The sequence below is a fragment of the Peromyscus eremicus genome, chromosome 14 (assembly GCF_949786415.1).
Source record: "Peromyscus eremicus chromosome 14, PerEre_H2_v1, whole genome shotgun sequence".
NCBI lineage: Eukaryota > Metazoa > Chordata > Mammalia > Rodentia > Cricetidae > Peromyscus > Peromyscus eremicus.
In genome coordinates, this window is record NC_081430.1 from 25,409,025 (window position 1) to 25,426,123 (window position 17,099).

At 37.0% G+C, this 17,099-nt stretch overlaps 1 protein-coding gene across 4 annotated transcripts in view; it reads right to left on the minus strand.

The window, feature by feature from the left end:
* Ralgapa1 (Ral GTPase activating protein catalytic subunit alpha 1) overlaps positions 1-17,099 on the minus strand; it is a 221,331-nt gene that overhangs the window by 133,529 nt on the left and 70,703 nt on the right. For all 4 annotated transcript variants that reach the window (XR_009382814.1, XM_059279417.1, XM_059279419.1 and 1 more), the window contains exons 11-13: positions 11,648-11,845; positions 5,048-5,182; positions 907-1,055 (exon numbers count right to left, since the gene is read on the minus strand). Coding sequence is in view for 3 of the 4 variants with exons in the window: in XM_059279417.1 (XP_059135400.1) it covers positions 907-1,055; positions 5,048-5,182; positions 11,648-11,845 (482 nt within the window). In the remaining variant the exon portion in view is untranslated. The remainder of the gene's footprint in view (positions 1-906; positions 1,056-5,047; positions 5,183-11,647; positions 11,846-17,099) is intronic.

A 17,099-nucleotide genomic window follows, 5' to 3' on the forward strand; every position in this document is an offset into this window, starting at 1 on the left:
TTCATAAGTATTTCTATATGCAATTCTATACAGACTTTTAGTAAAGAATGTTTTTAAAATTAAGCTAGAGGGCTGGGAGATGGTCCAGCAGTTAAGAGCACTGACTGCTCTTGCAGAGGAGCCGGGTTCAATTCCCAGCACCCACACGGCAACTCACAAGGCTCTGTAACTCCAGTTCTAGGGGGTCTGGAGACGGAGGCCCTATTCTGGCCTCCACACAACCTAGGCATGCATATAGTGTAGTTACATACATGTAGTAGGCAAAACACTTATATACATATAAATCTTTAAAGCCATTTCCTTCTAAGTAGCAAAACATAAAGTACTTTCTTTAACCAAGTGTTCCCACTTTTTAAAACTGACTCAAAAAATTAATAGATGTAAGGATATTCATTGTCTTAAACTTTCTCACCCCAAAATCAGAGAAAAAAATTACATGTCCATTAATAGATGTTGGTTAGGTTAATTATAGGCTTGTATTCCCAGCTACTAAGGAGGCTGAGGCAGGAAAATTATAAATTTAAGGCCTGCCTGAGCTACAGAGCAAGATCAAGGCCAGGGTGGACAACTTAATGAGACTCTGTCTCAAAATCAATAAATTGTGATAGCTTACAATTGTAATCCCAACACTCAGGAGGCTAAGGCAGGAGAGTCAAGAGTTCCAGGTCAGCCTGGGCTACATAGATAGCAAGACCTTTTCCAAAATGAATGAATGAATGGATGAATGAATGAATGAAATAAAATTTTAAAAAGGACCCAAGGATATAGCTATTATAATTGTGTGTATTCATTCAGTAATAGGAGCACTCTAATACTGTAACACACCCTATTTATAGACACTATTCCTTGAAAACTTACTATATTTATACAGAGAACAATAACTATATAAAGATAAAGAATTGTTACCAGGTCTTTTTGTCCATTGATACTTGCACAACCATGTATCGATAAATGTTAAGAATACGTTTACACATATCTGTGTGCTCATCCAAAAGATTTTTTATTTCATTTGCAGGTTCAAGAAGAAAGATGTTTGATGAGTTTATAATGAACACCTATAATAAGAGAAATCATTAATTATTCATAATAAAATTTCCATGGTAGTTTCTATTTTTTTGTTGTTTCTTTAGGACAAGATCTCATTTGGTAGCCCTGGCTGGCCTGAAACTCACTACGTAGACCAGGATAACCTGGAATCTATTGCAATCCAGCTGCTGTTGCCTCTGAGTGCCAAGATTATAGGCATAAGCTACCACACCTGGCTGAATGGTAAATTTCTTATTTAAAGAAAAAATTAGTCTGGCATGCTGGTTCATACCTGTAGTCCCAGAATTCAGAAAGCTGACAAGGAGGAGGGCTGCATGTATGAGGACAGTCTGGGATAAAGAATAAGACTCTGTGTGTGTGTCTCTGTCTCTCTGTCTCTCTGACTCTGTCTGTCTGTCTGTCTGTCTGTCTCTCTCTCTCTCTCACACACACACACACGAGACAGAGAGAGAGAGAGAGAGAGAGAGAGAGAGAGAGAGAGAGAGAGAGAGAGAGAGAGAGAGAAACAAGCACTAATCACTGGGTGATCTAGAATAAATTTAAAACCACCATGGATTACTAAATATTCCTATTTCTACTACTATTTTGGCATCTGATATTTAAGCTCATTAACACTCAAAGAAATGGATCCATATTAAAAACAGGATTTCTAAAGTGAGAAGTTTATAAGCATAGCCATGGACAACAGTAAGTAAAAAAGCTTAATAAAAAAGATAACTAAACCAGGAAAATTTTTCTGAGTTGTATAAACCTAACTATTTTCTTGTTTATTTTTATGTGTACATCTGTTCTTGCAATAACAACCTTACATAACAGGCTACATATTATAATTTATGAGATTCCATTACCATATATCCTAATTAAACTTATTACACATTCATTGTAAGCTGTGATCGCCTTCTGAACGCCGCTGTAAAGACAAACACAATGCAGCAGCTGTGTGCAGGGGATCTCAAGAACAATCTGCTCTGCTTCACTTTTGTTGTGTTCTGTTTTACCTTTCAGACAGGATCCTATATAGATCCGGCTGGCCTCAAACTTGCCATGTACCCAAGGTTAGTCTCAGACATACTGGAAGGCTGGAACACTGCATCTATGACATTTTTATAACAGTGTTATAAAAACCATTTACTTTTTCTATGCACACCTCCTCTTTCCTAGAAGTACTATGTTACCACACAAAGTTGTACACTCATTTGAAAAAGAGCACACTTCTTTAAAGCACACTTTTAAGATTGAAAAGAGCAAATTCTGAAAACCTAGCAGATGTGAAAAAACAAAAGCAAGAGAAAGGACTAGGGAAGCATTAGGAATAAAATGAAAACAGAATGAGGTTCAGCAGAGGATTGTAAAAGGGTAATTCAGTGATTAACTATATGGCAATAACATTCAAATGAAATGGACTATTTAAAAAAAAAAAAACAACACGAGTAGCCAAAACGGACTTAAGAAGGAATTTTAAAGGACACATATATAAACAGCATGAAAGAAACAGCTGGTAAGGCAGGCTGGCTCATCCCAAACCAGCAAACAGGCCTGGACCACGAGCTCTGAGCATTCTTGCTCCACCTTCAGGGCAGATGATCTTTATCGTTGTTCAGAGGCAAAGAAAAAAGAAATCCACCCAATTTACTAAATAAAAATATAATGTTCTTAGTAAGAACTACATAGAAAAGCTAAATAAAAGGCTAATATTTCTTGTGAACATATAGATTAAAATCTTAAGATAACAATCCAAACAAAACAAAATACATTATTTTATGATGAAGTAGAGTATAATCCAGACATATAAAGATGCCTTAATGTAGAAAAATCTAGTACTATACCCTATATCAATGAGTTAAAATAGAAAATCAAAGTATGCTCATTTCAAGATACACAGGAAAAGAATTTAGCATTTAATTCATTACTTTAAAAAGTTAACAAACACCTGGCAGTGGTAGCGCATGTTTTTAATCTCAGCACTCAGGAGGCAGAGGAAGATGGATCTCTGTATTAAAGGACAGCCAAGGCTGTTACACAGAAAACCCTGTCTCCAAAAAAAAAAAAAAAAAGGAAAAAAAAAAGTTAACAAACCAAGATAAAGGCAGAAACTACCACAGTCTAAAAACAAGCACTTACAAAAAGTTGAACAAATGTATCCACAGCAAGAGCACTTGAGAAGCACCAACAACAGACAAGAGTAAATGACATGCTCTTCCCTGAAAGAAGAGGCATGAATCTGAAAGAGCAAGGACCAGCATAAAGGGAGGAAAGGGAAATGGGAAATGGTGTAACTACATTACAATCTCAAACGACAAAAGAAACGTACAAAGAAAGAGACAAAGGGCCTCCCATCTCCTAAATGTCCCTGGAGTTCAGTAAGCACAGATGAAGGGAAGGGGGTGAGGAGAAATGCAAACACAAACTGGGGAGAAAAACCCCGAGAAAAGCATCCCAGACACAGGTAACAGCAAGCTCAAAGGTCCTAAGTGCGAGCTTGCCTTGCCTGTATGAGGAGTAATAACAAGGACAGAATGAAGTAAGTCAGAGGGAGAGCAGTGGGAGATTTGTTTAAAAAAAAAGCCAGGGTATAAAGAACAGGTTTCTTCCCTGTACTAACAGAGGGAGAACGGGCTCCTTTATCTTCTACAGATCAGTCCTGTCATAAAGCACAGGGGGGAGAAAAAATATAACAAGCCCCAACTTTTTAAGAGAATTGAGATGTTAAATGGTTGAACATGAAAATTCTCAGCCTCAATTCTTCCATTTCGCAGTGGGCCAGCACGTGGGACACTCTGGAGAGTACTGGTGGACAGACAGCCTGGGACACCCTAACAAAGACCTGACTTGCTGCTGCGTATTGATAAGGAAAAGCCACGGGAAGGAGGTCCACAGGATCCCCTGCTCAGCACTGAAAACAGACTAGGGAGCAAGGGAAGAAAGAGACTAGAAGGAGGAGGCAGAGACAGGTGACCTCTGGGAGTCTGAAGCCACTTGGTCTACATAGTGAGATTTTGCCTCAAAAAAATAAAAATGAAAAAGGCCTTTTGATTTTGATTCCACCAAATAGAGTTTGGAAGAGGCTCTGACAAGAAGCAAGCAGTGGAGAGAGCACAGCTCTGGGACAGGATGCTCAAGCAGCATGGCCGGGGCCCTGGGCTGTGCCAAGCACCAGAACAAAGGCAAGACTGAAGGGGAAGGCAAAGGAGAAGGGAACAGAACACAGCCCTGCACATCCTTAAAGGGTAGACTTCCGATAGAGTGGTAGGAAAGCACAATGAAGCATGCAGCCATTCAGGTGAGATGTGCAGATGGAGCTCAGGAAGTGACTGGGAATTCCTATTTCTGCACATCCGCCCAGCACGTGAATTATCACATTGTAATTGTTAAGTCTACAGAGGATGTGACATGTTCTGTTTTTAGAAACTGTGAGGCTGGTGACATGGTTTGGTTGGTAAGGCCCTTGCTGCCAAGCCTGATGACTCAAGTCTGCTCTCTAGGATCCACACGGTTAGGAGAGAATACATACACTGCCACAGTTGTCTTCTGACTGCCACATGGCAAGCACACACCTGCCCACCCGCCATACACACACTAAATACAAAATCAAAATTAATCGTATTTCCTAATCAATTTACTTTTCCTTTATTAGTCTTGAATTTGAACCTATTTTTCATCTATGAACTATGTAATGTTTGTCAGTATGCATTTTATGAAAAACAAATATGGTATAATGACAACTCATAGATGTGAGTAGTGAATTATATATAAATATAATATGAATATATGAATTTATTATATTTGAAATCTCAAACTATAGGCATTTGAAATCTTTAATGACTGTTTTGGTTTTTTTAAAAAACCTAAAGGGCTAGATATGTAGCTCATTGGTAGAAAACCTGCCCAACATGCCACAAAGCCTTGGGTTTAATCCCAGGAACTATAAACACACACACACACACACACACACACACACACACACACACACACACACACAAATAAGTATAAAGCTACCCACCTGCAAAACTGCCTGTGTACCAGCTTGAATATTTTGTTCTGTGGCTTCTTCAGAGGCATGAAAAGCATCTTGATATGAACCGTTTTTGGTCCAACTAGAATTTCGAACATGCTCAGAAACATTGGTCCCATTTTCCTGAAGAAAAATATCAAGCTTTTTAATATTTCATCAATGAGAATGCTGTTACAAGTAAGTAACATAAAAGGTGTATGAAATTATTAGATCCCACTATTAAACTGTTTCTTTCCATAAATACATTGTTTTAGGGGCCTAGAGAGACAACTCAATGGTGAAGAGCACTTGCTGCTCTTCCAGAGGACCCGAGTTCAGTTCCCAGCACCACATCAGCAAGCTTACAGCTGTCTGTATTCCAGCTCCACAGAACTCTGATGCCTCTGAGAGCAACTGCACTCATGTGCACATACCCACATGCAGACACACATACCTACACATAACTAAAAATAATAAAAATAAATAAAAAAATAAAGATATTTTAACTGATTATACAAGTAATGTGTATTCACTGTAAAAAATTCTAACAAAGTAAAAAATTATGGACAATGAGTAACTAGAGTTAATATCATATCATACATGGAGTCATTTGTCTGTTTATATTCTCACATATTCGACAATCATATTATACTATTCACAGCTTTGTAAAAGATCAATTCTACTCTATATTAAATGCTAGAATCTACATAACTTGAAAATAGATTTTTAAGAACAGTACAATTCTTATAACTGTAATGAAAAACAAACAACTATGAAGCTTTCTGCCCAAGTTTTGGTGCTGTTAGGTAGTACAGGCTACAAGTTCCCTTGGGTAAGAGCCTGTTTTGTTGTGTTGTAGGGTGCGCGAGCGTGCGTGTGTGTGTGTGTGTGTGTGTGTGTGTGTGTGTGTGTGTGTATGTGTGTGTGTGTGTGTGTTGTATGCAAGTGTGTGCACAGGTGTGTACAGGTACTTGTACCCATGTGTGCTTGTGTGGATACTTGATCCACTGAGTCATTCCCCCAGCCGCTGATGCTTTTGAACATTCATTAATAGTATCCTCCTTTTCTCCCTCCCTCCCTGACAGGGCCTCATTCTGTAGCCCAACCTGGCCTTGAACTGTCAACAATCTCTCTGCTTCAGTCTCCCAAAGGCTAGAATTACAGACAGGAGCCATTGGATCCAACTCAGGGCCTTCCGTCTGCTACGCAAGCACTCTGCCACAGTGACATTCCCAGCCCTTTGTCACAATATTTTTCTAGAGCTGCCTTCCTTCAGTTGGCATAGAGTACACCTACTACATGTAGTTTTGTCTAGCAGTCTGTCCTAAATAGAAACAACTCAGCTCTATGAGGAGGCAATATGACGCTCCATGCTCTAGCCCAGCCTTTCTCTTGGGGTCTGTATCTCTATGACAACATGTCTTCTAAAGTCTTCCTAAATGACCTGCAAGTATAAAGATAAGCCTCTTTTCCACAAACTTCCCATTTCTACCTATTGCAGCCACATTAGTCTCCACTAACAAATCTGAACTTTTCACTTTCCACCCTTCCATGATGGCAATCATTAAAGCCCACAGGTTTTACAAACAGAGAAACTAACATATGTATGTTCTCTCTTACAGTCATTTGCAACTTCCATGATCCTATTTCAGGTACTCCCATCTCACTCTGGACTTTGCTAACACTTCCTAACTGGTCTGCTTGACCCAGATTGGCTTCCAGTCTACTCTTGACTTGGTCTTGTACAATCCTTTTAAAATATTTAACTATTCATGCTACTTTCAAAGGTTTTCCAATGTCTGGAAAGTAATCAAAGTGCACTAACAGTACCTAACGAAGTGTCACAAGTTACTGAACAGAGCCTAAGCCTTGCTTATGTCATACCTCCTATCACTCTCTCCTAATGACTCTTATCTAAAGCTAGAGAAAAGTATTTTCAAAGTCCCTTACTCCTTTGTGGATGCTATTTATACTCTATGGTTCCTTTCCCATTGATCTATCTGCTTTTTATACTGTATTATCACCTCCAGGCAGAACATAAAGTATTCTCTTTCATACTCTAGGATCACAGTAGTAATACGGTTTTATAATGCATACTTTGCTTTACAGGATATTCTGAACATTTTGGAGGTACTTTATTGGAAAATGCCACTGGGAGTTACTGAACTAGGAAATAACTAGAAAAATCCTACAAGGTGCACAAAAGTACTGAAAACTCACAGAAAAATAGCCTAGTGTCTTCCAAACATGTTAAATGCTATGTGAATAAAAACCCACTCCTAATTATCTGAATCTATAATTTCACTTTGTAACACCAAAATTTTGAGCAATTGTAATATATATTAAACTTATCAGATGTCAATCAATGAGTGACTATATCATTTGGGTTAATATCCTTACAAGAGCTACTGGCACTTTGAAAATTCACACTGCTGATGGCAATAATTATATGAACAACCAACAAAAGATGTGCCTATCAATACATCTATATTATCAACTCATCTTCCCTCAACCCATTGATTACTTCTATTTGTTTTTATTTTATTTTTTGGTGAGGTTTGGTTTTGGTTTGTTTGTGTGCTTGCTTGTTTTTGTTTTTGTTGAGATGGGATCTCACTATGTAGCTCTTGGCTGTCCTGGAACTATGTAGATCAGACTGGTCTCAAACTCACAGAGATTCATCTGCCTCTGTCCCCTAAGACAGAAGAATGGAATGGAATTAAAAGCATGCACCACCATGTCTGGCCCCTGTTTGTAATTCTGTATACAGTTTATTCTATTATTCCCACATAAATGATGCATGGTAGGTTCAGTGTACACATAGTATAACTAAAAGGGTTGTGGAAAATATATTATTTAGACTGATAGGTGTATTTTCTACCATAACTGAAATATTTGATATTTCTTACTAATACCTAATAGTACTATGAATTCTCTTTCACAAATTATATGATTAATTTTATATACTTTGTTGGGCATGATGGTATATATTTGTAATCCCAGTACTTGGGAAATTGAGACAAGATGATCAAGAATTTAAAATCATCCTAGGTTATATAGTGAGACTGATGCCAGTCTGGAATACATGACACCCTGTCTCCAAAAAAAAAAAAAAATCCTCAAAACCCCAAATCAAAACAATTTATATAATACAATTGTATTTGTCATTTTTTCTTTTATTTACTTTTCGGGGGCAGTCGGAAATTGAACCAAAGGCCTCATACATGCTAGTCTGCTTCTACCACTGTCTCAGTAATACTACTTAAACATTTCCTCATCTTATACAGAGCATCATTCAAAACACTAAGAAAGATTGGCAGTTTGAGGTCAGTCTAGGCTCTCTAGGCAGATTCTGCATTCCCCACCCACAATCCCTTGTGGTTGATATATTGTATACCCCAAAAAACTTATCTGGGGGTCAGAGAATAGAACAGCCACTATATTAAACATAGAGGTTAGGCAGTGGTAGCACAAGCCTTTAATCCTAGCCTTCTGGAGGCAGAGATCCATCCAGACCTCTGTGAGTTCAAGGCCACACTGGAAAAAGCCAGGCATGGTGGCACACACCTTTAATCCAGCACTTGTGATCTCATGTCTTACTTGGGAAAGACACATGCTTTTAATCCCAGGAAGTGATGACAGGAAGCAGAAAGGTTTATAAGGCTTGAGGACCAGGAACTAGAACCTTTTAAGCTTTTAGGCTTTTGAGCAGCAGTTCAACTGAGATCCATTCGGGTGAGGACTCAGAGGCTTTCAGTCTGAGGAAACAGGATCAGCTGAGAAGTTGGCAAGGTGAGGTTGGATGTGGCTTGTTCTGTTTCTCTGATCTTCCAGCATTCACCCCAATAGCTGGCTCCAGGTTTGTTTTTATTAACAAGACCTTTTAAGATTCATGTTACAATCCCTCATTCAATTAATCCATGTAGAACCGCTCTATTCATTCATGTGTCTTTATCCTGATTAAACTCCATTGGTGAGGTTAAATTAACAGCTAAAAAAGAAACATCACCCAACTGCTCCTCTCCTAATTCAAAAGACTTTGTACTATAGAAAGGTAAATTAATAAAAACACAGTCTTTTGTTTTGTTTTTCAAGACAGGGTGTGGTAGAGTATTTTAAGGTGTGTTACTTTTGTTTCTGTTGTATTTGTTTAACTCTGTGAAGCTGTGTTACTGTGCCTGTCTAAAACACCTGATGATCTAATAAAGAGCTGAATGGCCAATGGCAAGGCAGGAGAAACGACAGGCAGGGTTGGCAGGCAGAGAGAATATACAGAAGGAGAAATCTGGAGGAAGGAAGGAGAAAGAGTAGACAGAGAAGGAGGAGGACATCAGGGGCCAGCCACCCAGCTATATAGCAAGCCACAGAGTAAGAAATAACGAAAGATACAGAAATGGAAAAAGGTAAAAGCCCAAAGTCAAAAGCTACATGGGATAATTTAAGTAAAGCTGGCTAGTAACAAGCCAAGCTAAGGCCAGACACTCATAATTAAGACTAAGCCTCCATGTGTGATTTATTTGGAAGTTGGGTGGCGGGCCCCTAAAAGAGTAAAACCCCCCCAACAACAACAGGGTTTCTCTGTGTAGCTCTAGTTGTCCTGGAACTTGCTTCATAGATCAGACTGGGCTCGAACTCACAGAGATCCATCTGCTTCTGCCTCCAGAGGGCTGGGATTAAAGGTATGCACCACTTTTGCCTGGCCTGATAGTCTTTTATATTCCTAAATTTCATCTCAGTCTAGTTCCTTGAGAGTCAGCTACATGACAAGGGTTGAACAACCCAAAGATGAAAATTTGCTTAGGTCTAAGGAATAAATGGACTCTGACCCAGCACTACTTCTGCTCCCTGTTCTTTCTGCTCTGTGAATAAATTCTAGGCTTTCTTATCACCAGCAATATATTTTATCAAGTCAGGAAAACTCTGAATTCTACAGTTAGCTCTAGTGCAAAGGAGTCTAGAGAAGAATTCAAAACATTTTGGTTTGTGGTGGGTAGCCATTCAGAGGATTAGCAGACAATATTTTGAGAAAAGGAACAATAATTTGATAACCATCACAAAGGTATGTCCTCTAACATCAAGTTTGATTTGGTACATGTTTAAAATATGACGGCGTCCACCTCTGATATGCACCCCAACCCTTTCTTAACCATAGGCTGCATAAATGGATGGGGATAAGTGAACAATTTACAATAGTGAACAGTTTCTGAATGTACACCAGAAAATTAAAATCAAATACATAATGAATCCAAGCTGTTCCAGGCACACTGGCCTGTGCTGCATTTCATGGCTGGACTACAGTCCTGGCTCTGAACATACAGTACACACAATCTGTACTGAGCATGTCTTTACACCACAGAACACCCATGAATGCCACTGAGATTCAGGACTACGATGTGTTATGAATTGCAGTGTTTTCACTACGCATGCAAAGTTTCCTGCTTTTGGAAAATATAATGGCATAACTATGGAACAAAGACAATATAAAAACTTAATATTTTCATATTGTCATTCCTCAGCATGGAAGTGCCAAATTAGTATTTCTTTGGTTTGGACTATGTCAGAATGTTTAATTTCTTTTAAATTGATGTTAAGCTGCTGACTTGAATAGCAATTATAAAAAATGAATTTTAGCTTGACATTAAGACAGAATTTCCAACAATTTCTAAAATGGTCTTAGAGATACTTCCAACATTTTGCACTACATATTTATACAAAGTGGAATAATTAGCACTGATGACTATAAAATAAAAATGTCAATTAACTATTAAAAATGCTGAACATGCTCATGTCCTCCAGTATCAAATACTCAGACAAGTCTATTTCTTTTCATATCCATTTCATTAGTGTAGAAATTTGCTTTTGTCTTTAATAAATGGTAAAATTATATGTATATATATACATATATAAAACTTTGAAAATAAATTTATGATTTATTCTTAATGAATGATTCAGATGTCTTTTTTTTTGAGACTATGTAGCATTGGCTGGCCTGGAACTTGCTATGTACTGGCTCAAATTCACAGAGATCTGCCTGCCTCTGCCTTCTGAGTGCTGGGATTAAGGGTGTGTGCCACCTTACTTATCCCAGATACCTTTGTGGGTTTTTTTGTTTTTGTTTTTGTTTTTCGAGACAGGGTTTCTCTGTGTAGCTTTGTGCTTGTCCTGGAACTCACTCTGTAGACCAGGCTGGCCTCGAACTCACAGAGATCTGCCTGCCTCTGCCTCCCAAGTGCTGGGATTAAAGGCATGCACCACCACCGCCCGGCCTACCCAGATACCTTTGTTATACACCGATATACACTAGATTGTATAAGAATTTATTGGGTAAAAAAGTTGGCAGTGGAAAAAGTTTACAAAGCCCTGATCTACACAACATAACCTCATTATCATTTATTTATTTTTGCTTTTAGATTGTGACATCAAAATAAAAATAAAATACATCACAGAACTTTGCAAAAGAGTACTGAAGTAAATACTATGAATAAAATGCAATATATACTGAAAGATACTTTATCTTTTTAAACATATTTATATCAGCACACTATTATACTTTTGAAAAACTCTAATCTATTGAACTTACATTAAAACATATACATCTTATAATTTTACCTCTTCTCTTTTTTCTCCATCTTCTATGGAAATATCATGGTCTGTGACGTTTTCAAGGCAAGGTATATCTGAAGAAATGAGCGGACCTTCTTCAGGCTCTTGCATAAACAAAGGCTTTTCCTCTTGCTGAATCCATTCTTGATACACTTTTACTACTTTTCTCATAGCTGCTGCTTCACAAATTGGTAATAAAAATGCCTAGTAAGTAGGAAAAAAAAGAAAAACAATGTTACTTTTTACTTTGCCACAACATTAATGTATTTCTCATCTCACATAATAGGGATAAAAACAATTTCACAAACTTATTTCATTAACTATTAATCAACCCCCCCCGAAAACCTTTTATCTCCAAATATTTTGTAAATACCTTGAAAAAGAATATAGTAGATAGCTATTCAAGCAGAAGGAACAAAGATCTGTCTTAGTTGCATTACTTCTAAATGGTAGCATTCTTTGTTTCATGACACTTTACTCTTGCAAAGTTCAATATAAATATAACTTCTCATAAGCCACATTTTATAACTTACATTTATTGCTGTATTGAGAATTATTACTATTAAAATGCTTCCATAAAAAGATTTACTACAGATGAAGAATATAGATGTTTGAATAAAATAAGAATAAAGATGTGAGGCATGAAAGAAAAATTCAACAAAATGTTACTGAAGAAAAATCAGTATGAAATGCTGGAAATGAAAAAACAGTAAGTCATATTAAAAGTTCTGTGCAAAGTTTCACCAACAGAATAGATGAAAGAGAGAAAAAAAATATCTGAGCTGGAAGCAAGATGGAGGAACTGCAACAACCCAGTAAGAGCAAAATGAAGGTCATAAAAATGCACAAGTGGGAATTCCAAGACTCATGTGACATGAAAAGACAAAGTCTAAAGGTCATGGGCATAGGAGAAAAATTTCATTTTAAAGACACACAAAACATTTCAAAAGAATCATAACAGAAAATTTCCTAGAGTTAGGAAAGAGATGCCCATCCACATAAAGGAGGCATTCAGGACACCAAACAATAAGGCCAGAAAGAACTTCCTCTTGAATCCTAATTAAAATACTAAATATACAGAACAAAGAAAGCATATTGAAAGTGGCAGAGAAAAACATCAAGTTACACATAAAGGCAGACTTGTCAACTGAAACTTTAAAGTAGAAGGTCCTGGAAAGATGCACTTCAAGTTTTAAAAGCCAACTGCTAACTCACAAATGCTGCCAGACCAAGCAGAGCTATCTGTCCCACTAGAAGGAGAAGTAAAAACTTTCTATGATAAAAACAGGCTAACAGAATTTACAACCATTAAGGCATCTCTATGGAAGCTACTTTAAAGGAATGTTCCAGACTAAAAAGAAAAAAACAAACAACCAAACAACCTATCCACAGGAAACAAAGTCACACCAGAATAATAGTTAATCAGGAAAGGACAAAAAAAACACTACAAAAATCAACAAAATGACAGGAATCAGTACACAGCTTTCAATAAGAGCTCTGGATATTAACGGTCTCAATTTCCCAAACCAAGATACAGACAAGTAGACTGGATCAAAAAGCAGGAACCATTTTTTTGTTCCCGCTGTTTCACCACAAAAAAAATAGACACTATTTATTTAATAGATATAAGGATATATAAAGGGTATTCCAAGCAAACAGACCTAGGAAACAAGCAGATATCATTGTTGTAACATCTGACAAAGTAGACTTCACTACAAAACTAATGAGAAAAGATAAAGAAGTCACTTCATGTGACTAAACAAACCATCAAGAATATAGAATTCTTAACATATATGCCCCATATATGCACAAGCACACCCATTTCATATGACAAATACTACTAGATGTAAAGTCACACATTAACCCCAGCACTGCAGTAGTGGGTGACTTCAATATCCTACTCTCAACTATTGACAGAAAACAATCAGAAGCATTTGCATTAAATGACATCATATATCAAATGGACTTAACAGACACCTTCAGACTATTCTATCCAAAAACATATTCCATGCAAAACATAAACTTTTCTCAGCAGCCCTTGGAATGTTCTCCAAAAAAGATCATACATTAGGATACAAAGCAAGTCTCAAAAACACAGGCAAACTGAACTATTTTCTGGTATCCTATCTGATCACAATGAAGTAAAACTATAAATCAACATTAAGAACAACCCTAGAACATATATACATGGAGATTAAACAGCATTCTATTAAATGATAAATGAGTATTTGAAGAAATTAAGAAATTTCCAGAATTGGCCGGGCGGTGGTGGCGCACGCCTTTAATCCCAGCACTCGGGAGGCAGAGCCAGGTGGATTTCTGTGAGTTCGAGGCCAGCCTGGGCTACAGAGTGAGTTCCAGGAAAGGCACAAAGCTACACAGAGAAACCCTGTCTAAAAAACAAAAAACAAAAAACAAAAAAAAAAAAAGAAATTTCCAGAATTGAATGAAAACAAAATCACAATAAAGACCTACTGAGACACAATAAAAGCAGTCCTAAAGGTAAGTTTAGAGCTCTAACTTCCTACATAAAATAATCAGAACAATCTTAAGTAAATAACTTAGGCTTCTGGGTAAAGAACAAACCAAATCCCAAGCACCAGAGAAAAGGAATGGCTAAGAGCACAGCAGAAATTCACACAATAAAATAATAACAACAGTGAGACAAGGGGTTGCTTCTTTGAAAAGATAAAGAAAATTGGCAAACCTTCAGCTAGACTAAAAGAAAAAGAAGATCCAAATTAATGAAATTACAGATGAAAAGGGAGCAATTACAACAGATATCACTGAGATTAAAAAATAATTAGGTCTCACCTTACAAACTTATTCTACTAAGTTAGAAAAGCTAAAAGAAATGGATGAATTTCTAAATGCTTATAATCTACCAAAAATAAACCAAGATGTGATAAACAATTAAACAGATTTAAACAGTTAGATTAAAACTAGAAAGACATAAAAAATAAAATTACAGACCAATCTCTCTTATAAATATATGCAGAAAATTTCAAGAAAAAACTTAAAAAACCAAATTAAATAACATTAACAGAAAAATCATTAATCATGATCAAGATGGTTTTATTCTTAGATATGTAACATATCTAAGGCAATAAATGGTATAAATTTCATAAATGGATTCAAGCATAGAAATCACATGATCATTTAACACTTTGGACAAAATTCAATATCCATTCACGAGAAAAATGCAGAATAAACTAGGAATGGAATATTTCTCAACATAATAAAGGTGACATATGACAAATCTATAGTCAACAAAATGCTAAATGGTGGAACACTTAGCAACATTTCCACCAAGACAAGAAATAAGAATGTTTGCTGCTCTCTCCACTCCTATTCAATATAGTGTTTGTAGACTTATAAGACTTATAAGAGAAAAGGAAGTAAAATGGATTCATGTTGTGGAATAATCCTTCTGTACACCATGTGAATATATGTTGCTATGATTAGTTTAGTAAACAACCTGACTGGCCAATAGCTGAACAGGACAAAGTTAGGCAGGAAAGCCAAATTGAGAATGATGGGATGAGGAAGGACAAGGTCAAAGGAGTCGCTGGAAGATGCGGAGAGAACAAGATGGGCATGCCATACTAAGAGAAAGTACCAAGCCATGTAGCAAAGCATAGATAAGAAATATGGGCTAATTTAAATGTAAGAGTTAGCTTGTAACAAGCCTGAGCTATTGGCCGATCGTTTACAATTAATATTCATTTACAATTATTATTAAGTCTCTGTGTTGGTTATTTGGGAAGCAGCTTGTGGACAGAAACTTCCCCTTACAGATACAAACAGGAAAGGATTAAGTCAGTGTACCCTTATTTACACTTGACATGATTCTATATGTAGGTAACACTGTCCCAGACCTTAGTACAACTGACTCCATGATGAAAGTAAAACCATAAGAGTCATCACATAGACAACACCACCTGCCAAAACTAAAACAAATACCCAATCCATTAAAGTCCATAGTTCTAGGAAAGTCTCTAAATATACTAACCTTGCTTTTTTGCTTCTGTAGTTCCATTTCTGGCTAACTGTTCTCATTAACTGAAGTATGTCAACCCAGAACATGTTTTTTTGTGCTTAAAAGCTCACCTTGAGAAAGGCTCAGGGCTACACAGTTTTCCGAACACACAATATAGTCACATGGCTGGCTAATAAAGACCTTCTATTGGCTTAAACCCATGTCCAAGCAGTCTTCTCTGGTGGCTACCCTACAACATTATACATGAGACTAAAGAATCCACCAGAAAATTCCTAGAGCTGATGAACATTTTCAGCAACATGCAAGGACTCAAATTTAACATACAAAAATCAGTAGCCTTCCTATTACCAATGATAAACACACTGAGAATGAATCAGAGAAACAACCCCATTCACAACAGCCTCAATACACACACACACACACACACACACAAACACACACACACACACACACACACACGAATATATCTAACCAAGAAGGTCTTTTCTTTTTACAATTGATTTTTATTGCATTTTTAGTATGTGTGCACCATGGTGTATATGTGGAGGTCAAAAGATAACTTTCGGGAATCAGTTCTCTATTTCGACTATGTGGGTTCCCAGGAACCAAACTCAAGTCATCAGGCTTGATGGCAAAGGCCTTAAGCCACTAATACATCTCAACAGAACATGAAACTTTTTCATTAAAACACTGAAGAAGGAATTTGAGGAAGACACTAAGATGGCAAGGTCTTCCATGCTCATAAGTTAGAAGAATTATATTGTGAAAATGACAACCCTACCAAAACCAATCTATAAATTTATATATCCCCATGGAAATTCTAACATCATCCTTCACAGAAATTGATAACTACTTTAAAATTCATATGGAAGCACTAAAGATCCCAGATAGCTTAACTGAGCTAAAAGAAAAATGTTGAAGGTATCATCATGCCTGACTTCAAATTGCTAAAATATACTTTATAGTAATAAAAACAGTATGATACTGTTGGAAAAACAGATAAGTAGATACAATGGAATAAAATAGAGGACTCATATATTAGCTCACACAGCTCCCATCACATGGTTTTTCATGAGGATGTCAAAAACAAACATTAGAGAAAGGCCAACTTTCTTCTATGAACAGTGTTAGGATGTTAGTGTTTCATATGAATGAAAGTAGAACTTTATCTCCCATCCTGCACAAAAATCAACTCCCGATGGATCCTCATAAAATTAAACAAACAAAACAACAACAACAACAAAAAACACTTCTGGCTGGGTGGTAGTGTTGCATGCTTTTAATCCCAGCACTTGGGAGGCAGAGCCAAGCGGATTTCTGTGAGTTCGAGGCCAGCCTGGTCTACAGAGTAAATTCCAGGACAGAGGACTGTTCCATAGAGAAACCCTGTCTCGGAAAACAAACAAACAAACAAAAAAACCCAAAAAACTTCTGTACAGCAAAGGAAATATTGAGTGC